This window comes from Salmo salar, chromosome ssa22, assembly GCF_905237065.1.
Source record: "Salmo salar chromosome ssa22, Ssal_v3.1, whole genome shotgun sequence".
Lineage (NCBI taxonomy): Eukaryota > Metazoa > Chordata > Actinopteri > Salmoniformes > Salmonidae > Salmo > Salmo salar.
Genome location: NC_059463.1, coordinates 20,531,959 through 20,556,358, shown reverse-complemented (window position 1 = coordinate 20,556,358; position 24,400 = coordinate 20,531,959). Strand labels below are relative to the sequence as shown.

General features: G+C 44.4%; 1 protein-coding gene across 1 annotated transcript in view; it reads left to right on the top strand.

The window, feature by feature from the left end:
• The window catches only part of LOC106583020 (receptor-type tyrosine-protein phosphatase gamma), a 286,004-nt gene that overhangs the window by 211,849 nt on the left and 49,755 nt on the right, over nucleotides 1-24,400 (top strand). Inside the window, exons 5-6 of the mRNA XM_014166758.2 lie at nucleotides 10,431-10,526; nucleotides 22,934-23,000. Of these exons, the coding sequence (XP_014022233.1) occupies nucleotides 10,431-10,526; nucleotides 22,934-23,000 (163 nt within the window). The remainder of the gene's footprint in view (nucleotides 1-10,430; nucleotides 10,527-22,933; nucleotides 23,001-24,400) is intronic.

Here is a 24,400-nt window from a genome sequence, read left to right as displayed (position 1 = left end):
CCTTTTTTTTCTTTCTCTCTATTTTATTTATGATTGGCCTCCCTCTGGATAGGAAGGCGTGCAATTCCTAACATAATGTTATATTTCCTGGCCTGTCCTCAGTGACACAGAAAAACACAACCATTCTTTAAAAGCCCAATGCTACTGTACCTAGAGGGCAAATAGATGTTGTCCCAGTTCTGGGCTGGCTTGATACCATTTTTAGTAATCTCGTTTCAGATACAGGCTTCCGCTTTTTGTTTTCTCAAAAGCAATATTTTCCAGATTTTATGAGAAAGCAATACCCCCGAAATTGAAAAATGAGGGACCAACATTCTAACATTTCTCATGTAATGCATTTCAATTGGGTTTTAAGACAGATTGCAAAGGGCTCCACACACCAAACATGTTTAATATCCCAGCTAGTGGTCCTGTATTGTACAAATTGTAGTGAGGGAGATGAGAGGTAGCTTTGGTGCCACCGGTGCCTTTCGTAGGCTGGCTACACATGACCTTTTTGATGGACATCCATTTGTGAGAATTGAACAGAGCTAGGTCTTAACCCCCATGGATTGCTCAGCCATGTCCTAAATCCCATTGGAGAGCTCAGGCAGTATGAAGCACAGCATCAAAACACCTCCTTGATGTGCTCTCGCCCCAACAAGGACACATAGTGAAGCACATCCTGTCTGTCTGTCGTTGGTTACTTCCCAGCACAAGGCTTGTGATTCAGCCTCAGATCTTCCATGGTCCCAGCGGGTGATAGCAGAGCAGAGCACTACCCAGTCTTGGTGCACGTCAGGAGGGACACAGCTCCAACTTTGTATCCACTTCAAAGTGGAAGAACACAGAGGCTACTGTATTTTTTTTCTGTCAGCCCAAACATTGCAATACTTTTTTTTGTTATACCACTGTAGGACATGTGTATGATACATGTGACTCGTGTGATGTGTGCTTCAGGGATAACAGCCCTAACGTCAGTGGAGAGCAGATATCCCTCCAAACAGAACATTAAACACTATCACTTTGTTCTATTATATGGCTTTGAAACCAGTGGTTTCTGTGTTAACTCTCTTTCAACAGTCAAGCTCATTAGATATTTGATGAGCCTGTTTAGCTTTTAGCACCACGAGTCAGTTTTACATCTTTGAAGGAAGTCTGTTTGTTTTTGTCAAGCTCAAGTAGGCCACTATCTCTTTCTTAATGAGCCAGAATGTCCATATTAATATTTCAGTCCTATTTGCAGAGAAAATACCCCCTCCCTATACAAACGCACGTGCGCAAGCACACACACGCACACACACACACACACACACACACACACACACACACACACACACACACACACACACACACACACACACACACACACACACACACACACACACACACACACACACACACACACACACCCCCCTAACAGTTGTGTAATTTTCAGACCATGGGAGGCACCACCATGTCTCGTTCTGTCTCATTATCAGAATCCCCAGTCTCTATCAGCCTCACTATTTATCTCTTTAGCTCAGAACTAGTGGACAATTCAAAACCACTCCTTCCACTCTCTGTTCCCCTCCCTCTTTCCATCTGTGTCCCACACTCTCTTCCACCCTCGTCCCAGCGCTCTTTCTCTATCTCCTCCCCCTGTCTTGCTGGGCCTTGGGCTGACATAGCATTGTGACAGAAGTAGATGTGAGGTTGAATCTCAGCATGCTGGCTGCTCAGTCTCCTCAGTGTAGGGCAGGATAGGAGCTGCCATATACAGAACATACAGTACACACTGGTGCACAACCATGATTAATATTCCTTCCACAGTTTGGCAGATAAATCACACTCACGCCTCACTGCATTTTGTCTTTTCAGCATGTAGGACATGCTCCGAGTAAACATTCCACCTGTCTATACAGCAGACATGCTTGGTTTATGTGAAATGGCCTTGTCCTCTTCTTTCTCCTTTCCCATCTCTTCTTGGTGTCCTTTCTCTCTCTCTCCCTTTGTCCTCTTCTCTCTCTCCTCAGTCTTCAGAAGCTCTGAGCCTGTGTGGTGTTATTACCATTTATATTAATAGTGTCAAGCGCTATGCGCCTGGAACGTGTCCTTAGCCGCTCACACGTCTTTTTCTCTCTCCAAGTGGTCCGTAAACTCTAAAACATTTTCAGATGTGTCTGTTGGATTCACAGGATGGGCTATCCGCTCAGTAAGTAGCAAAGGCTTGAATTGTCTCGTTTGTGCTGGAGAAAGGGGCAAATTGGGCTGTGCTGTCAGACACAAGCAGAGGGAGAAAAGGTTGGAGAGATTGAGGGGTGGAGAAGAGGGGAGGGGGGACGTGTGCATGCGTGTTGCATGGGTGTGTTGGCTAGATGGATGGGAAATCTTTGGGAAGCGCTCCCAGGGCTCTGGCCACTCGTTTATCTCCCTCCTTCCTTCACATTGATGGCTGTTGTTCTAAAGGATAAAGTGTGGAGGTGGATAAACGCAGCCTGTCAGTCAAAGCCAGCATAGTGAGGGATGGAGGGGCCAGCCCTACCATGGCACTTACTCAACCCCCTGAGAGGCCACACAGAGGATACATTAACATGCCACCTGCATAGGCCTCATGATTAATCGCATAGGCCCATTAATGTTGGGTAAATGTTTTCCTCGCTCTCATGCAAGATATGAATACATAGAGTACAGCAGTGGTTCCCAACCAGGGTACTAGGACCCCTGGGGGTACTTGGTCTATCCACAGAGGGTACTTGAGAAGACTCATGAGACCATAGGCCTACTGGTAAAATGCACATGAGGGGGTACTTCAGGGGTACTCTGGGCAGAGCTAAATTCAGTTGGTGGTACAGTAACCGATAAAGGTTGGGCACCACTGGAGTACAGGACTGTATAACATATTTGTTTCTGTGAGTGGGTGTACACTTATAGATGTGGTATACATATTGTATGCATATAGGTGTGTGTCAGCACCTGTGCGTGTGCATGCTTCATCAGTTGGCCCAATGATTGAGCAGAGAAGTCAAATATATAATTGTTAGAATATATTGCTAGAATAAGACCCCCTCGCAGCATGTACACCATAACCACAATCATCACATACATTGGACATACACCCAACGTATACCGACACCCAAATATGACACTTTGTGTGATACAAATAATATGTTTTGATGTGTTTTATTTAGTTCCTCTATAGGTTTCTTTCTAGGTTCCTGTCTTTCTAGGGTGTTTTTCCTAGCCACCGTGCTTCTACATCTGCATTGCTTGCTCTCTGGGGTTTTAGGCTGGGTTTCTGTATAAGCACTTTGTGACAACTGCTGTTGTAAAAAGGGCTATATAAATACATTGATTGATTGATATTTGTTCTCACAACAATGCTATAATTCCCCTGGATAGGGCCTTTGTAATTGACAAGGTTATTAGTTATAATCTGAATAATTACTGCTCTGCTCTGAGAGTCACTCACCAGTGAGAGGGTGTGCTAAGCTATGAATCCACTCTGAGCCAGTACAAAGAGGAAATGAAACCTGGAGGAACGAAACCTGGAGGAAACTAATTGGTTAATGTCGTTAAGATGCTCTGAATGAAGATGTATGGTCAATATGTTTATATCCCTGGGCACAGGGACGGGCACAAATGGTTGGCCGGCCCTGGCCCGCAGTCAGCACAGTTTAGGAAGCCAGCTGATTGGCTATAATGATGAGTGGGCCAGGTCACTTCCTCTCCCCGGGCCTTTGATGTGAGGGGAGATGTTGATTGTTTCTGTCTGAGGAATGTTCCATCTTCAGAGGAGCTGTTCTATCAGTCCCAGACGGCGTGAGAGGAGGGGGTATTTTTTGCGTGACCGTGACCCTGCTCTGGTGGTTAGCACGTTCAAACCATCTCCGACCATCTATGGGGGTCTGGCTGCTGTTCTAACTTTTGAGATGTGTGATGTTGGATCCCGTATGGAGCAGCGGGGGCTCCTTCCCTGTTCAAACATGGTTGTTTGGAGTTGAGATGGAGCTTGCACGTTTTACCGTGCTCTGCCTACCCCGTTTTTAAGCTACAGGAATGGAGAAATTGTGTTACAGACCCCCCCAAGGCCATGAAACAAGGCATGATTCCTCCCCTGTCCTTCCCTTTCCTCTCTCTCAAGAATTATAGTTGTCTTCTACCCAGGTTGTTTTTCTTAGCTGATTTCAGTGTGCAGGTCGGAGGTCCCAGTGTTCTCTTCGCTGTGTGTGTGTGTGTGTGTGTGTGTGTGTGTGTGTGTGTGTGTGTGTGTGTGTGTGTGTGTGTGTGTGTGTGTGTGTGTGTGTGTGTGTGTGTGTGTGTGTGCGTGTGTGTTTGGTGTCTGTCATTGTTTCCCAGTCAATACATCTCTCTCCTTCTCTCTGGCATTGTGGTATTAGAATGATAGTGTAGTGGGTGTTTTTCTGCTCACAATGGGAAATGAATATGTCATGTCCATTCTTTGCTTTCTTTCTGAGCGAAAATAATATGATGTTGTGGTTGCTCCTTTTCTTAAGGTTAGAAAATGATTTATGCGGGGCACGAATGAAGATTTACAGAATATATATTTGTTTATCATTGTATTTCCCTCTGCATTGTCATGCTCCATGACTGCTGTTTCTCCCTATCCCCTGCTGTGACGCTCCCTGTGACTTTCAGTAAACCCATATGGTATTGATATGAGTGAGGTGACCTGTGGTCTGTAACAACTCACAGTGACCTGTGTTAATAGAGCTTGGGATCACATCTCGCGCTCTCTCTCTCTCTCTCTCTCTCTCACTCACACACACACACACATGCGCACACACACACACACACACACACACACACACACACACACACACACACACACACACACACACACACACACACACACACACACACACACACACACACACACACATACACACTCATGTGAACAGGAGACAGGCCTAATACAAAGCTGCTTGCTCTCCATAAGCCTGTGCATATTTGTCCAAGCTTTTCTGGGAACTCAGAGGGGAAAAGACCTTTCATTTCAACACGTTTGCATTCACGCAGGAATGTCAACAACCAGTCCCCTGGTTCCTTTGTTTGTGTTGTGTTTTATTATGTGTGTGTGTTTGTGTGTGTGTGTGTGTGTGTATACGCCTCATATTTCTTGACTTATCTGCAGCCCGGGACTGCATAATGATGACACAGGGGTGACATTGAAGTGAAAAGAGCATGGCAGTGCTGGCACCATAGGATGTCAGGTCTGTCCTTCAGTGGGATGATATACTGGTGACACTCTGTACCTGATCACACTCTGTACACTCTATGTCCCGTGTCCTCTCATACTCTCTATACTGCTGCTAAACCCATGGTCACCAGTGCTAGTCCTGGTGAATAACAGAGTGTGCAGGCTTTTGTTCTAGCCCTGATTCAACTGAACAAGCTCTTGAAGCTCTCCAGAATCTCTCATCGCCATGTGAATCACACTGTGACCCACAACACAGCACATAGTGCTCCAGTCAAACATGCAGCACAGTAATAGTCTACCCTGGTTGCTGAGGTGCTCTAGTGTTCGGTGTGCAGTGTGTACAGGTTTTTTCTGTTTGTCTGACATGAGTATGGAGAAAGTGTCCCCACCTGCCACTTCTCTTCTGGGCTGAATGCAAAGCGACCAGTGATCCATAGCCCTCAATACGGAGAGGTTATAATATGTAAGACCCCGCCATGCAACCTGCTTTCACTTTATGAAAGGATGTCTCCGCTGACTCAGCTAGCACTCTCTCTCTGTGTGTGTGTGTGTGTGTGTGTGTGTGTGTGTGTGTGTGTGTGTGTGTGTGTGTGTGTGTGTGTGTGTGTGTGTGTGTGTGTGTGTGTGTGTGTGTGTGTGTGTGTGTGTGTGTGTGTGTTAACACCCTTCTATACTTACTATGTGGCATTCTGTAGAGCTGCAATGCCGCTGTTGCCATCAATTATTATCTGACAGAAGAAGCTGATGGCATTAGGGTTCCATTTGAACACATGCTTTACTATGGGATTTACAGTTGAAGTCGGAAGTTTACTTACTCCTTAGCCAAATACATTTAAACTCAGTTATTCACAATTCCTGACATTTAATCCTAGTAAAAATGTCCCTGTTTTAGGTCAATTAGGATCACCACTTTATTTTAAGAATGTGAAATGTCAGAATAATAGTAGAGAGAATGATTTATTTCATCTTTTATTTCTTTCATCACATTCCCAGTGGGTCAGAAGTTTACATACACTCAATTAGTATTTGGTAGCATTGCCTTTAAATTGTTTAAATTTGGTCAAATGTTTTGGGTAGCCTTCCACAAGCTTCCCACAATAAGTTGGGTGAATTTTGGCCCATTCCTCCTGACAGAGCTGGTGTAACTGAGTCAGGTCTGTAGGCCTCCTTGCTCGCACACACTTTTTCAGTTCTGCCCACAAATTTTCTGTAGGATTGAGGTCAGGGCTTTGTGTGATGGCCACTCCAATACCTTGACTTTGTTGTCCTTAAGATATTTTGCCACAACTTTGGAAGTATGCTTGGGGTCATTGTTCATTTGGAAGGCCATTTGCGACCAAGCTTTAACTTCCTGACTGACGTCTTAATATGTTGCTTCAATATATCCACATAATTGTACTTCCTCATGATGCCATCTATTTTGTGAAGTGCACCAGTCCCTCCTGCAGCAAAGCACCCCCACAACATGATGCTGCCACCCCCGTGCTTCACGGTTGGGATGGCGTTCTTCGGCTTGCAAGCCTCCCCCTTTTTCCTCCAAACATAGCGATGGTCATTATGGCCAAACAGTTCTATTTTTGTTTCATCAGACCAGAGCACATTTTTCCAAAAAGTATGATCTTTGTCCCCATGTGCAGTTGCAAACCGTAGTCTGGCTTTTTTTATGGCAGTTTTGGAGCAGTGGCTTCTTCCTTGCTGAGCGGCCTTTCAGGTTATGTGGATATGTAGGACTCATTTTACTGTGGATATAGATACCTTTGTACCTGTTTCCTATAACATCTTCACAAGGTCCTTTGCTGTTGTTCTGGGATTGATTTGCACTTTTCGCACCAAAGTACGTTCATCTCTAGGTGACAGAACGCGTCTCCTTCCTGAGCGGTGTGACGGCTGCATGGTCCCATGGTGTTTATACTTGGGGTCTATTGTTTGTACAGATAAACGTGGTACCTTCAGGCGTTTGGAAATTGCTCCCAAGGATGAACCAGACTTGTGGAGGTCTACAATTCTTTTTCTGAGGTCTTGGCTGATTTATTTTGATTTCCCCATGATGTCAAGCAAAGAGGGACTGAGTTTGAAGGTAGGCCATGATTTACATCCACAGGTACACCTCCAATTGACTCAAATGATGTCAATTAGCCTTTGAGAAGCTTCTAAAGCCATGTCATAATTTTCTGGAATTTTCCAAGCTGTTTAAAGGCATAGTCAACTTACTGTATGTAAACTTATGACCCACTGGAATTGTGATACAGTGAATTATAAGTGAAATAATCTGTCTGTAAACAATTGTTGGAAAAATTACTTGTGTCATGCACAAAGTAGATGTCCTAACCGACTTGCCAAAACTATATTTTGTTAACAAGAAATGTGTGGAGTGGTGTTTTAATGACTCCAAACTAAGTGTATATTAACTTCCTACTTCAACTGTATATTAGGAACCCACAGAATGCCTCAAATAGATCAAAGGACGTTGTGCTGCTTTGTGTAAGAATTACAGCAGCGTGGAAAATGCAACTGGAATAATATTGACAATATTGATCATATGAGAAAGTGCCAGGAAATAGGTTTTATTACACGCACGCACGCACGCAAGTGCACACACACACACACATACACATACACACACACGCACACGCACAAAAACAAACAAACACTCTCCAGAAGAATGGAGCTTCACCTTGACAGGAGATACAGTGAGGAATGAGAGGCGAGCCTGCCGTGTGTGTGTGTGTGTGTGTGTGTGTGTGTGTGTGTGTGTGTGTGTGTGTGTGTGTGTGTGTGTGTGTGTGTGTGTGTGTGTGTGTGTGTGTGTGTGTGTGTGTGTGTGTGTGTGTGTGTGTGTGTGTGTGTGTGTGCTTGTATGTGTCTTGCTTTATTGAGGTATTGCATTTAACTTCTCATCTTAAACAATAGGGATGAAATATATTTCATTTTACCAGGCTGATACATGTACATTGAGCATTAGTAACACCTGCTCTTTCCATGATATAGACTGACCAGATGAATCCAGGTGAAAGCTATGATCCTTTATTGATGTCACTTGTTTAATCCACTTCAATCAGTGTAGATGAAGGGGAGAAGACAGGTTAAAGAAGGATTTTTAAGCCTTGAGACAATTGAGACATGTATATGTGCTATTCAGGGGGTGAATGGGCAAGACAAAATATTTATGTGCCCTTGAACGGGGTATAGTAGTAGGTGCCAGGCACACCGGTTTGTGTCAAGAACTGCAAAGCTGCTGGGTTTTTCACGCTCAACAGTTTCCCGTGCGTATCAAGAGTGGTCCACCACCCAAAGGACATCCAGCCAACTTGACAAAACTGTGGGAAGCATTGGAGTCAACATAGTCCCACATCCCTGTGGAATGCTTTCGACACCTTGTAGAGTCCATGCCCCGACGAATTGAGGCTGTTCTGAGGGCAAAAGGGGGCGCAACTCAATATTAGGAAGGTGTTCCTAATGTTCTATACACTGAGTGTTTGTACACACACAAACCCTGTCACCCTACAGTGAAGCACCAATCTTCACTCCCCCTCTCTCTCGTACACACACATACCCACGTCCCACCACCCCCACACTTGATTTATTGATGATTCTGATTCTGTGACGCACAGTTGATGATGATGCAGTGTGTGTCTCTGTGGTTTTTCCCATCTGAAACCCACACCACACAGATCCTGGTGTTGAGGATGTAGTGGTGTAGCTGTGTTGCGTTTGACGGAGCTGATCCTTCCCTGAGGACGTTAGGAGACGCTGAGTGATCTCTTTTCCCTGGTTAAAAAACCCTTTATCTCAGAGCAGGACACACGCTACGTTCTTAAGCCCGCCCGCCTGGATGTGTGTCTGTGTGTGTGTGCAACTGCATGTGAGTTTTTCCTGCTGCACATCACCATGACAACCGGTCTGATGGACCATGTTGCCTGTGCTTTGTGTCTGCATGTGTTTACGAAAGAGAGAGAGATAAAAATGAAAGGGGGCTCTAACTCTGAGTCTAACTGTACACCCTTCCAGTCTGGAGAGGGCTGTTTGTGCAGGCTTTTTAAGCTACAGTACTAGTCCTGTAGATCTGTGTGGATCAGTGTGTCTGTCTCTGAGAGCAGAGTGGACAACATATTGAGGACCATGCAGGGGGTTTCTTTATGCAGCGCTATGGGAGAAAACTATTCTAGAACCAATGTATGACCTTATGACTTCATGCTGGCTGTAAACAGAGCAGGCCTGTGTATAATTCAAGAATTCAGAGAAACCCCACAGAGGAGAGAGAAGTCAGAGAGCAGAACACACTCCCATTTTTATGTGCTGTGGCTTTGCAGACATGGTCATAAATGATGCAATTTGGAGATCCAAGCTGTTCCTTGAGAGAGGTGGAAGTTGTACAGATGGATGCCTAACACTTTCATTCATACTCTCTCTCTCTCTCTCTCTCTCTCTCTCTCTCTCTCTCTCTTTGTCCCATTGTCTCTCCTTCTCTTTGTCCCATTCTCTCTCCCTCTCTTTGTCCCATTGTCTCTCCTTCGCTTTGTCCCATTCTCTCTCCCTCTCTTTGTCCCATTCTCTCTCTCCCTCTCTTTGTCCCATTCTCTCTCTCCCTCTCTTTGTCCCATTCTCTCTCCCGCTCTTTGTCCCATTCTCTCTCTCCCTCTCTTTGTCCCATTCTCTCTCTCCCTCTCTTTGTCCCATTCTCTCTCTCCCTCTCTTTGTCCCATTCTCTCTCCCTCTCTTTGTCCCATTCTCTCTCTCCCTCTCTTTGTCCCATTCTCTCTCTCCCTCTCTTTGTCCCATTCTCTCTCCCTCTCTTTGTCCCATTCTCTCTCTCCCTCTCTTTGTCCCATTCTCTCTCTCCCTCTCTTTGTCCCATTCTCTCTCTCCCTCTCTTTGTCCCATTCTCGCTCCCTCTCTTTGTCCCATTCTCTCTCTCCCTCTCTTTGTCCCATTCTCTCTCTCCCTCTCTTTGTCCCATTCTCTCTCTCCCTCTCTTTGTCCCATTCTCTCTCTCCCTCTCTTTGTCCCATTCTCGCTCCCTCTCTTTGTCCCATTCTCTCTCTCCCTCTCTTTGTCCCATTCTCTCTCTCCCTCTCTTTGTCCCATTCTCTCTCCCTCTCTTTGTCCCATTCTCTCTCTCCCTCTCATTGTCCCATTCTCTCTCCCTCTCTTTGTCACATTCTCTCTCTCCCTCTCTTTGTCCCATTCTCTCTCTCCCTCTCTTTGTCCCATTCTCTCTCCCTCTCTTTGTCCCATTCTCTCTCCCTCTCAGATGCAGATCTACATGTATAACTCGGATGACTTTGACAGCCTCAGTGCTGCCATGCGGCAGAAGAGGATCATTGCAGCGATGTCGGTCTTCTTTCAGGTGAGAACATCTCTCTCATCTCTTAGGCTTTTCAAACAGAGGGTTTTGACATGACCCTCTATCACTGTTGGATTCTAGCTTGGAATATACTCTTATTCATGTTAGTATACTAGAAGTACTTTACATGTATAATGTTATTGTTAAGTGATCCTATGAAGAGGGCCAGAGGGTAACAGTCTGGTTTAAGTCACTGATACGGTTGGATAGCCGTGGATTAGGGAGGAGTGAGGAATGTGGGCCGAGGTCAGGTCAGATGTAGTGCCAAAGAAAGTTTCTATTACACACACACCACCTAGGTTCCTGCCTAGCAACATATATGTATTGGCTGTCTAGATGTTCAAGGAGGAGAATCTGCCTAGTAGGAGGGTATAAATATATGCGCTTGTGTAAACATGTCTTTGCAGCTGTGTGACCCAGTGGAATAAACTTGGTTTGAGCTTTGTCTAGTTGTCCGTTCTGTTTGTCAGAACCTAACAGCACCCTATAAGGGGCATGGAACAACACACTGCCTCAGTCTAAATCAATGCACAATACCAGAAGTGAAACACGACATTACTGCTTTACCATCACTGCTGGAGAAAAAAAAATGTGTTCCTTTTGTTGTCTAAGTGTATGCAGTGAGCACTGTGTTTGTCTGGAACTTCGACTGTATCAGGCTGTATTGTCTTAAGTGGAGATATAAGTGTTGGCTGGCCTGAGTGTGCTGGCGGGTGGCTCTGTTGAGCTAGCAGTGGGCAGGGTCATGGTCAACTCCATCACACTGAATTGCCATGATTAAAAGTTCATTTGATGCCATCGATTGCGTAAGTGGGCTTTTACTTGGTCCATTACCTCTCCTTTACTACTCCCTTACACACACCGAGAGACATACACACTCGCCCACGTTTGCATAGTCCTCCAGTCCTCTCTCTTGGGTCCAGATTGGCCATTCTTTACGTTCATTGAATTACAATGATTCTGTTTTCTGCTCTCCCACTCTCCCTTGCTCTCTCTCGCTCTCCGTCTCTCTCTCTCCTCCTCTCCCTTGCTCTCTCTCGCTCTCCGTCTCTCTCTCTCCTCCTCTCCCTTGCTCTCTCTCGCTCTCCGTCTCTCTCTCCTCCTCTCCCTTGCTCTCTCTCGCTCTCCGTCTCTCTCTCCTCCTCTCCCTTGCTCTCTCTCGCTCTGCGTCTCTCTCTCTCTCTCTCTCTCTCTCTCTCCCCCCTCTCCCTTGCTCTCTCTCGCTCTCCGTCTCTCTCTCTCCTCCTCTCCCTTGCTCTCTCTCGCTCTCCGTCTCTCTCTCTCCTCCTCTCCCTTGCTCTCTCTCGCTCTCCGTCTCTCTCTCCTCCTCTCCCTTGCTCTCTCTCGCTCTCCGTCTCTCTCTCCTCCTCTCCCTTGCTCTCTCTCGCTCTGCGTCTCTCTCTCTCTCTCTCTCTCTCTCTCTCTCCCCCTCTCCCTTGCTCTCTCTCGCTCTCCATCTCTCTCTCGCTCCCCCTCTCCCTTGCTCTCTCTCGCTCTCTGTCTCTTTCTCTCTCCCCCTCTCCCTTGCTCTCCCTCGCTCTACCTCTATCTCTCTCTCCCCCTCTCCCTTGCTCTCTCTCGCTCTCCATCTCTCTCTCTCTCTTCCTCTTCCTTGCTCTCTCTCGCTCTCCGTCTCTCTCTCTCCCCCTCTCCCTTGCTCTCTCTCACTCGCTCTCCGTCTCTCTCTCAAACTCTCCCTTTGTCTCCATCGCTCCTCTCCTCTCTCTCTCCTCTCTCTTACTCCTGCTCTTCTCTCTCTCTGTCTCCCTCCCCTCTCTCCCACCAAGCACTGCAAACCCCCCCCCACCTTCTTATTCCATGAAGAATCAGATCATTCAATCTCTAGACCTCAGAGGTTGAAGTGAAGCTGTGACCGCAATAACTAGGCAGATGCATACTGTATGGATCTCCAGAGATTCCATCTATGCTTTTGTTCTAATGCAAATGTGAGTATGTGTGGGTGTACTTTTTATAATGGCATTTTTCAATCTTTGATCTCCTCTAACTCAAACACTTTCTACTCTCTCAAGCAGTAACCTGCACTTGCGTGCGTGAGGGCCATGTGTGTGCATGTGTACACTGCATGTACAGTGGTTCCTCCTTCAGAAATTGCGAGCTTACGCCATGTGACTTAGAGGTCATTTGTGGTTTAGTAAGGTACCCTGCGTCACCACTACATTGCTCCAGACCAGCGCAAGGGGAAGTTAGAGCACTGATTATGTTTTTGGGTCCTACTGTGTCTCTAACTGACAATGAATGGGTGACATAAACCTAAATAGAAATTGATAATTTTGCACGACTTCAGTATTGCTTACTAAAACTGTTGTTACACTAAGGTTTTTTATTATTTTATTTTGTTAAGATTATTTTGGTCTTACTGTAGTACTGTAGGCCACTCCCAACCGGTCACGTTATACAGCACCTGAGTGGTACAACGGTCTAAGACACTGCATAGCTGTGTTGCTACGGATGCTGGTTCAATACCTGTGCTGCCCTCGACTGGGAGACCCATGAGATAATTGTAGGTTTTTGGTTTTATCTCCCTCTAAAAACAGAAATAAATAAATCCAAATAACAAACTGGCTTTATTTACAAATTAGTAACAATTTCTCACCCCATGTTCAAGAATAGCCTTTTTCTCACTCATTTTACATTATTTGAAAACGAAATCATCTCCAAAATATTGTTATTTTTTTAAACAAAGCAATTATTATTATTATTAATTTAAAATGATATAAAAGCCTGTTGGATATTCTCACAGATATATTATTAACCCTGTTATTAGCAGGACAATATACAGTGAGGGGAAAAATGTATTTGATCCCCTGCTGATTTTGTACGTTTGCCCACTGACAAAGAAATGGTCAGTCTATAATTTTAATGGTAGGTTTATTTGAACAGTGAGAGACAGAATAACAAGAAAACAAAAAAATCCATAAAAACGCATGTCAAAAATGTTATAAAATGATTTGCATTTTAATGGGGGAAATAAGTATTTGACCCCCTCTCAATCAGAAAGATTTCTGGCTCCCAGGTGGCTTTTATACAGGTAACGAGCTGAGATTAGGAGCACACTCATAAAGGGAGTGCTCCTAATCTCAGTTTGTTACCGATATAAAAGACACCTGTCTACAGAAGCAATCAATCAATCAGATTCCAAACTCTTCACCATGGCCAAGACCAAAGAGACCATTCTTTACGTTCATTGAATTACAATGATTCTGTCAGGCTGGAATGGGCTACAAGACCATCACTGTATCACAATTCCAGTGGGTCAGAAGTTTACATACAGTAAGTTGACTGTGCCTTTAAACAGCTTGGAAAATCGCAGAAAATGATGACATGGCTTTAGAAGCTTCTGAAAGGCTACTTGACATCATTTGAGTCAATTGGAGGTGTACCTGTGGATGTATTTCAAGGCCTACCTTCAAACTCAGTGCCTTTTTGCTTGACATCATGGGAAACTCAAAAGAAATCAGCCAAGACCTCAGAAAAGAAATTGTAGACCTCCACAAGTCTGGTTCATCCTTGGGAGCAATTTCGAAATGCCTGAAGGTACCACGTTCATCTGTACAAACAATAGTACGCAAGAATAAACACCATGGGATCGTGCAGTCGTCATACCGCTCAGGAAGGAGAGGCGTTCTGTCTCTTAGAGATGAACGTACTTTGGTGCAAAAAGTGCAAATCAATCCCAGAACAGCAAAGGACCTTGTGAAGATGCTGGAGGAAAGGTATCTATACCCACAGTAAAACAAGTCCTATATCGACATAACCTGAAAGGCCGCTCAGCAAGGAAGAAGTCACTTCTCCAAAACCTCCATAAAAAAAGCCAGACTACGGTTTGCAACTGCACATGGGGATAAAGATCATACTTTTTGGAGAAATGTCCTCTGGTCTGATGAAACAAAAATTTGTCCATAATGACCATCGTTATGTTTTGAGGAAAAAGGGGGAGGCTTGCAACCCGAAGAACACCATCCCAACCATGAAGCACGGGGGTGGCAGCATCATGTTGTGGTTTTTTTTTTGCCGCAGGAGGGACTGGTGCACTTCACAAAATAGATGGCATCATGAGGAAGTACAATTATGTGAATATATTGAAGCAACATCTCATGACATCAGTCAGGAAGTTAAAGCTTGGTCGCAAATCAGTCTTCCAAATGAACAATGACCCCAAGCATACTTCCAAAGTTGTGGCAAAATGGCTTAAGGACAACAAAGTCAAGGTATTGGAGTGGCCATCACAAAGCCCTGACCTCAATCACATAGAAAATTTGTGGGCAGAACTGAAAAAGCGTGTGCAAGCAAGGAGGCCTACAAACCTGACTCAGTTATACCAGTTCTGTCATCAGGAACGGGCCAAAATTCACCCAACTTATTGTGGGAAGCTTGTGGAAGGCTACCCGAAACGTTTGACCCATGTTAAACAATTTAAAGGCAATGCTACCAAATACTAATTGAGTGTATGTAAACTTCTGACCCACTGGGAATGTGATGAAAGAAATAAAAGCTGAAATAAATTATTCTCTCTACTATTATTCTGACATTTCACACTCTTATAATGATTTAATGTCAGGAATTTGATTTGTAATGTATTTGGCTAAGATGTATGGAAACTTCCGACTGAATATTGGTCGTTTTGTTCATGGCTCCCGAGTGGCACATAATAGGATTGCCTTGATGTTCTCCAGCTGTATCAACTGAAAGCGCACAAGGTTCAAGGCACAATGGCAGGGGGCACGGGATGGGCCGCAGAGCCGCGCACCGAAGACCGACCTAGCCCATGAGGAAGGGAGGAGGAGGAAGGGGGAGGGTGGTGGACCCCCACCCCGCCACATTGGCAACACTAAGGGGCATTGCACTTATAGTGGCGCTGACAAGGGAAACATTCCCGCTTTTCTGTTCTTAGTGCCAGTCTGCACATTCAAACTAAAATAATGTAACTATTAATGGCATCTTTATGCTTTCATTAATAAAATAATGATAAAAATACTCTTTCAAAATGCTGATGTTTATTTAGTTATGGATCCATAATGAATTAAAATGGGAATAAATATCACTGAATTACAGAAATATCCTCCAATCCTCTATATGTAATTATTGGCGGAGAGTCATGTCATATTTTTTGATATACTGTAGGCCTACCGTAGGCGACATGAGTCTCACTAGTGTTGAGTAATGTGCTGTTAAAAGTGGTGTAGGTCTTATTTATTTAAAGAGCATATTGAAGTGAACTATTTTAGCACCATTTCATCGCTGCTCTGAGACAAGCATGGGGACTGGTCTTGATAAATCAATGAGATACATTTTTTCACTGAATCTCCGTTTGGGTATTGGTTAGAATAGAATTAGAAAATTAGGGTATAGAAATGTTATGCTCTTAGTGTAACCTTTATTTAACTAGGCAAGTCAGTTAAGAACAAATTGTTATTTACAAGGACAGCCTACTCCTTCCTTCCCGTCGGGGAATTGAACCTCGGTCTCCCGCGTGCCCACACGACACAGGGATTCTTTAGCTAAATAGCTCAGTACTGTACTCCCGACCGTCACGTTGTACAGCGCCATATTTTCCGTTCCATCCTAACGGAAACCCAGAGGGTTTTTCGTTTTTTCTTAGAGTAGAAACACCATAATATTAATCAAATGAATTAAGCAAGTACCAGTCAAAATGTTGGACACACCTATACATTCCAGGGTTTTTCTTTATTTTTACTATTTTCTACATTGTAGAATGATAGTGAAGACATCACAACTATGAAATAACACATATGGAATCAGTTAAGAACTAATTATTATTTACAAGGACAGCCTACTCCTTCCTCCCTGTCGGGGAATTGAACCCCGGTCTCCCGTGTGCCCGCATTCTCTAGTACAGCCACTATTGAAGGCTATCAAATGCTTCTCAAAGATGCCCTCTGGTGGTCAAACTAGCACTAACTAGCATTAATGGTACCAGTGGTTCACACTTAAATAACGTGCCATATAATTCTGCGGCACTATGCAAGCTGCGCCGCAGTACGCTGCAACTTTTAAAGGAGGAACCACTGAAACAACGCCCAATGTAGAATGCAGAGCACAGAGAAATGGATTGACTTATTTTCACACAACACACACACACACACACACACACACACACACACACACACACACACACACACACACACACACACACACACACACACACACAATGAGTCCCCAAACTGATTGCCAGATAGCCAGTATCTGGCAGGCCCTGAGAGTTGATGTATCCCTCGGGGTGGTTATCGTGATGAGGTATCCTGTTCAAAAGTGAGGCTTCCCTCTATGGTGATAACCTTAAAGCTCCTCTCCTCTGTCTGCCAAGTTACACAACCCCACCAGGCTGCGTATCCACACAACATCAAGAAAGACCACTGGCTAATAGCAACCTCACTGCTTACAGAGAACAAATCAATACACACAATAACTACTAGTACTGGGCGATAAATTGATAATTATTTTGTGATAAAAGATAAATTGCAATAAATAACATTTTGTTGGAGGTGCACAGTTATTCTCCATTAGCTCTATTTTTACACCATGGCAAAGAAATTGGCATGATGTATTATCCTAAGTTTGGTTACCAGGTGACCCAGCATATGATTTCTAAGATGATATAATGCTGCTTCAGAAAAATACCTGTATTTTAAACATTCATTTAGTTATGCATTTATTTCAGATTTTAAATGTAATAGTATTTCATACCAAGTTCATCTCCATTAGTATATTGGTGTTTGGTAAATGCAGCACATTATTTGCTCCAAACACAATCAAAATGTAGGCCTGTAACTTTGTGCTCACAATAAATACCGATGGCGAGGTGAAGTCGATGGCCTAAACACTGCAACCCTGTCCATCCATTTAGGTTGGTGGCTTTCACGACGTTTGCCCCACTGTCTGTTGTGGTGCACACCTGCTTCTCCTTCGGCTGATCCCAGGCTGCTAGCGAGTCCTGCAGCCCCTGGCCCCTGGCCCCTGACGTGGGCTATTATCTCCCCCCCAGTGTGTTCCTCTGGAAAGTAGGCAGTCTGCTCTGCTAGCACCTGCTGCGCATCTTCCAGTCGACATCGATGTAGTGCAGTGTCAATGACATATAGGGCTCCCTTTGTTGATGCGAAATAGTGCGCCTGTTTCAGCACCGATGCTATTTTGTAAATGGCATTTTGTATTTCTTGTCCAGAGTGCTGAACCATCTTCTTGAACCCACTTTGTTCAACTGTTGAATTTGGGGCCGTGTCTTTTGCGATGTGGTACGTTATGGCATCTGTTATTTCATTCCATCGGTGAGTGTGTTGGATAGGGAGTTGTGTGTGCAAACGATTCTTGTCATGACGCTTATTGGCATAGTTTTTCTTTGCCATGCATACGTCATGTTGTGTTACAAATTACTTGCCTGTGTTACAAATGGAGGATAGGTTGCTTCTGTTACCTTGAGTGATTGCTACAGTTCAAGCACACTGCCTCACACTGCCTCACCCTGCTCGATGTCACAAGGTTTAAAAACAAAATAAGCCCAAACAACTGACACAGCGTCCTTCTTTGGCAGTTATTGTTCTTGGATTTCTGGGACAGCATTTTCTTTGTCTCCATTCATTTCCCCCCACTAATGAACGAGGCTACTCGCAACATCACTTGGGAGAAGTGCCAACAACAGGTGTAGGAAGCATGCTCTGATTGACTGCTGTAGTTTTGGTTCAAATGAAACGGCATAGATGAAAGTGTTGAGCTCCAGGAGCGGAATGCTGTTTCCTATGCTGTTTTGCTTTCATATATGCCACACAGCTCCATAGGCTGTTGAACTGTTTGGCCATAATGACCATCGTTATGTTTGGAGGAAAAAGCGGGAGGCTTGCAAGCCGAAGAACACCATCCCAACCGTGAAGCACGGGGGTGGCAGCATCATGTTGTGGGGGTACTTTGCTGCAGGAGGGACTGGTGCACTTCACAATATAGATGGCATCATGAGGAAGTACAATTATGTGGATATATTGAAGCAACATCTCATGACATCAGTCAGGAAGTTAAAGCTTGGTCGCAAATCGGTCTTCCAAATGGACAATGACCCCAAGCATACTTCCAAAGTTGTGGCAAAATGGCTTAAGGACAACAAAGTCAAGGTATTGGAGTGGCCATCACAAAGCCCTGACCTCAATCACATAGAAAATTTGTGGGCAGAACTGAAAAAAGCGTGTGCAAGCAAGGAGGCCTACAAACCTGACTCAGTTACACCAGCTCTGTCAGGAGGAATGGGCCAAAATTCACCCAACTAATTGTGGGAAGCTTTTGGAAGGCTACCCGAAATGTTTGACCCAAGCTAAACAATTTAAAGGCAATGCTACCAAATACTAATTGAGTGTATGTAAACTTCTGACCCACTGGGAATGTGATGAAAGAAATAAAAGCTGAAATAAATCATTCTCTCTACTATTATTCAGACATTTCACATTCTTAAAATAAAGTGGTGATCCTAACTGACCTAAGACAGGGAATTTTTACTAGGATTACATGTCAGGAATTGTGAAAAACTGACTTTAAATGTATTTGGCTAAGGTGTATGTAAACTTCCGAATTCAACTGTATGCAAAGTTTCTTCGGTATGAGTTAGCAAGTTGTCGGTAATTTCCGGTTTATCGTCCCAGCTCTAATAACTGAAGCCATTTATCAATCAAGTGACCCCCTTCACGGAGAGTTCATGTGTGTGGACATCTCTGCCTGTGTTTGCGTGTGTGTACATCGCTGTCAGTGAGTGTGTGTGTGTGTGTCTCAGTCAGCGCGTGTGTATGTGGAGTGTGTGTGTGTGTGTGTGTGTGTGTGTGTGTGTGTGTGTGTGTGTGTGTGTGTGTGTGTGTGTGTGTGTGGTGATTAGATTGTTCTTCTCTAGCTGTAGCACGTATTAATTAAATGATGTCTGTTGCCATACAGAACAAATTGTCCCTATCGGCTCGCGTGAGCTCTCAGGGCAGCGGCTCCCATTGCTTTTACGGCCCACCCTGGCACCTTGATTGAAATAGATTGTGGTAGTAACATCTATCATTACAGTTTTATTGGCTTATTTACAGTCTACATGCTCAGTGATTCACCGTACGCTCATTCAGATACACACGTGTGAGGAGAGCAGACCCAGGCCCAGCATCGCTCTCAGAGGTTTAATACTTACTGGAGCAAGCATTACTATTGTAACAGGAAGTTTACTTCTGATTAACTCAGTCAAGGTGTACAGTACATTAAGGAGAGGCAGTGTCTTTTAGGTGATGGAGGAGTGTTTTGTCTTTCATTTAGGTGACTCCATTCCTCCCTGAATCAATTATCTCAATTATAACGCCACAGTGCTGCTTCCAGTTCAGCAGAGTACTTGCAACCTTAATGAGAAATGAGCTCCAGCTTTTAACAGAGAAACAGAATTCATAAAAATGTGCACTTGTTGGTTTTAGCCATTTGTTAAATAGTGAATTGAGGAGGAGGCAAGGCCTGGTACTGTAATAGTGTACTGTTCTATAGTGTTTTGGCCCTCCAGCCAGGGTAGTTGTTGATGATGCAGGACGGCCTAGACACTTTGTCTCTGCTTCCTCTCTCTGTCACCAGTCACCTTGGTTACAGCGGGACATTCTTCAGCATGAAGAATCGACTGCCACCGACGTCACCATCCTCAGAAACAAGATGGAGCACTTTTAGTTGATATCGCCGCAAAATATGCTTCTCTTAATTGATCGTAGTTGCCATTTTTACGTGGGAATAGATATAATAAAGGTCCAAAAGCCGTCAGCACACAGCTATTCTTTAGCACTCATGTCATTGAGAAGGGAAATGCATGTGAATCAGGGCTGTTGGATGGATGATAGCAAGATGAGATGTCATGTGGCCTGGTCTTTCTGTCGTGTCTCTATGGTGTCGTTTGCCTGAGTCAGACTGCCTGCATGGGGAGAGAGGGACTGTGCTGTGGTACTGGCCATGTAGGAACATACACAGCATGTAACCCCATGGAGAAGGTCCCCAGGGGACAGAGTTGCAGGCTATAACAGACAATTATTAATAATGAAACTATAATTCCCATGGTCACGCTCTCCATCTTTCTCTTTCAGCTTCCCTCCCTATCTCTTTTTCTCCTAACCCCCCCCGTCTCTATCTTTGAAGCCATCTTTCTCCCTCTCTCTGTCGTTCTTGGCAGAGGGCTGTCTTAGGTAGGCTGATTTGGCGCATGGCTCTGCTTAAATAAAACCCCAGTGCAGATACAGTCATTCAGAGCTCTCTGTGGTTTGCCATCTGCCAAAAACATGATTTTTTTGAAGAAAAGAGGGGCAGTGGGAGAGAACTCAAAGGATTGTGGTAGATGTATGATGCCTCACACGGTGAGTGCGAACAGAGGAACAGAGGAAGACAGTGGGTGGTTACGACACATCAGAGTGGGAATCAACGGAGTCGGCTGAGACCTGGGGCCTCATTTATCGAAGGTGTGTGCGTACCATGAAAGGCTCTAAACCTTGCGTGCACTATTTTTCCCGCAAACGTTGGTATATATCCATTTTGAACTTGACGGTAAAGTGTGCGTATCGTCACGCAAAACTCAGACCATGCGTTCGGACAACTTCTAGTGGTTGATCAATTGTATTCCAAGCAAATATTGTTATTTTGAAGGGAATTATAAAAATGGAATGTTAATAAAAACATTATAGCATACGCCTAATGATAAAACAGATGCATTGGCCGTTGGTGAGGAGTCCACATGGCAGCGTGTGTTTCTTTTACTTGTATTATATTGGCGTAAATCATGATCACATTGCAGGACATGTCTCTGCTTTTGTGACATGACTGGTTTATTCCCGCTACACAACAATTATTAGCCTACCATTTATCCATCACACATTTAATAGCCAAACATGCTCGAAAGTAAATAGACCGGTAGCAAATTTAAAATATTTGACAGTATGGTTAGGCTACAGTATTGCTGTGTGACAGAATCACAACATCATAGCCTATTTAAACTCAGACCCAATACCAAGGCAGGAGATAAAAACTAAATCTATTGATGAACAAAATATTAAACAACAATTCATATTTTCCATAGTAGTGTGCTGTAGAATTGACTTTTAAATTGTTAAAATAGACAATCAAACTTGCAGAATGTTTGACACTCACTATAGGTGACATGTATTTTTGGTTTGAAAAAGACCACTGCAAAAGATTCAAACATTCTGCCCACACCTCTACATAAGTGTGATAAAATTTGCCAATGCGCTTTCTTTTACAAACTGTCATGGCCCTGTTCCAACATCTCCAAATCATACAGCAAATGAGGGTGTTTTTATTACCAATAAAGGTGAATGGAGGGTGTAGGGCTCGCTCACGAGCGCAGAAATATAGTATGGCTCCGATATATCAATGAAAACATGCATATATGTATAAATCCTAAGAATTTGTTGCGAATTTACTCCGAAATGTACGCATGGTTGAAAAATGAAGACCATGGACTTAGTGGGTCACAGAAGAACAAAGGTGTGCCATGGGAGGGTGAGGAAGGAAGGAAGGTAGCAGGGAAGGTTGCACCCTTAACTGTTAGGTTAGTCTCTGATGCTATTTACAATGATGTCCTGCAGGAGGGGTCTTCCTAGTCTCTCCACGTGGGGAGAAAAGGAAAGGACACCACTGAAGTGTGTTGAAGCTCGGTGTGGGGCTTTGTCCCAATACTTAAAGATGGCTTCCTTTCCTTGTCTCCCCCTGCTGAGTGCCAGGAAAAAGATAGCAATCCTGTTTTTAACACTCCTTTCAACCTTTCTGTGAGATGAAATAATGACGTAGGCTAATGATGTGTATTTTTGCATCTTCCTCCATCTCTCAGTAGTGCTAATCACAGTCATTTTCTCCCTACTTTACCTGCTGCTCTGCTGCTCACAGACATGGACTATCTGTCACCCTGTTTCAGCTGTGTTTTAAAAACATATTCTGAGTGCCTGAGTGCGTGCCTGTTTGGCTAGCTGTATGACCTACATAGTTATAGAGTCCATTGACGTCATGTGTATTGCTCCTCCGGCTCAGGTCAAACAGACTTCTGATTGACTCTGATTGTTCTCACCATACGAGATTGTACTCACTCTACAAGAAATTGTCTTTCTCCACCCCTCTCTCTCTCTTTCTCTCTCCTCTCTCTTCCCCCTCCCACTCTCTCTCTCTCTCTTTTTCTTTCATTCTCTCTTTCTCCTTCTCTCTCCTCCCCCTCTCTATCCTCCCTCTCTCCCTCTCGCTCGGCCCTCCCCTCTCTTTCTGTAACTACTGTTTTCTCTCTTTGTTGGGTGAAAGTATCAGAGGGTGTTGAATCAATGTTAGATTTCAATGTTTTAGATATTACCCAGGCTCTAATGTGTGTCTCCTGCTCCTCTCTCCTCTCCTGTTGTCAGGTGGGACTGAAGGACAACCCAGCAGTGGACCCCATTATCCATGGTCTGAGGGGTGTAGTCCACCATGGTGAGTGACACTTCCATCACCCAATCATTCCAGGAGGGACTATGAATTGACCAGTCATTGACCAACATTTGTTTATTGAGGGTAACAACATTATTTTTGCAAGGTTGCATGTAACACCGTAATATCTCATCCCCTTTTCATTCATGTTTCAGTCATTGGGTAGTCAATTATTTTTGCAACTGCCTAATTATATCGAACATACCCCAGGTTGCCCCCAGGAATCCCGACAGACAAAATAAACTATTAGGAATATTAATGTTGGTTCTGCCCACAATTTTTAGCAGATCTGCAAGAGACAATTCACGCCTTGTCTGAATGAGACCAGAGGGATATGGGTGTGTCCCTGGTGTAGTGATTATAGTTGGGTAATTGTTTGAACTCTGATATGAGATAAAGCTGATAAATCTGACAGGAATTGTGTTATAAGGGTGAAGGCTTAAGGCACTCGACAGGCTAAGATAAAGACTGCTCTGATCTTTGATTCACTGAGCTCTCACTGATGTAGAAGGACTGTGTAACTTTGAAATACTGATACATTAAGAATGTCTTACAGACAGAGCCATATCTGTATCGTAAAACAATGCAGAACTATATTGCAAGATGGTGATGATGATGGTAATGACAATAATGATGATGATGATACAATCTTTGTTGCCACGTTATTTTTAGTGGAACCAGTGAAAGCCATCATCATCAATATCATACTTATCCTCCACCGTCAATTTCACAATGACAGTCACCATGATAGTCCCGTTGTCTTCCTGTCTTTGATGCCATGTGTTATTGCTGAGGGCTCTGGCGGTGTCCTGTGGTGAGAGGGAGGAGATATGATGGGACTAGAGAGGAGGAGAGAGGGAGTGTGACGGGAAACGGGAAATGGGAGGGGACGTGAGGGAGGACAGGAGAGAGGGAGTGTGATGATGGCAGTATAAAGGAGGAGGGACTCTGAAGAAGGACAGGAGAAGGGGAGGAAGTGTGAATAGAGAGAAGAGGAAAGAAGGGAGTGTGCTGGGGAAGACAAAAAGGAGGGAGGGAATGTGACGGGAGAAGAGAGGGAGAAAGAGCTAAGGTTGGGAGAGAGGAGGCAGACTGTGGCGTGCCCAGGGCCAGGCAGCGTGACGGGGGGTGAGATATGCACTGTCTTTATCCGAGACAGATATGACCGTGGGGTCCCCCGCCTCCCTCATCTCCCCCTTTCCTCCCCCGCTGACAGGCCTGTCTCTTGCTGTCTCCCAGTTGTGAATGGAGAGATGTATTTTAAGCTCTGCCGCCCCCAGACGGGGAGGGGACAGGCACGGAGGGAGGGAGGGAGGGAGAGGAGGGAGTAAGAGGGAGGGAGACTCAAGATTTATGGATTTGAATTAAGCATTCTCATGCACACACATACTCACAAACTCACA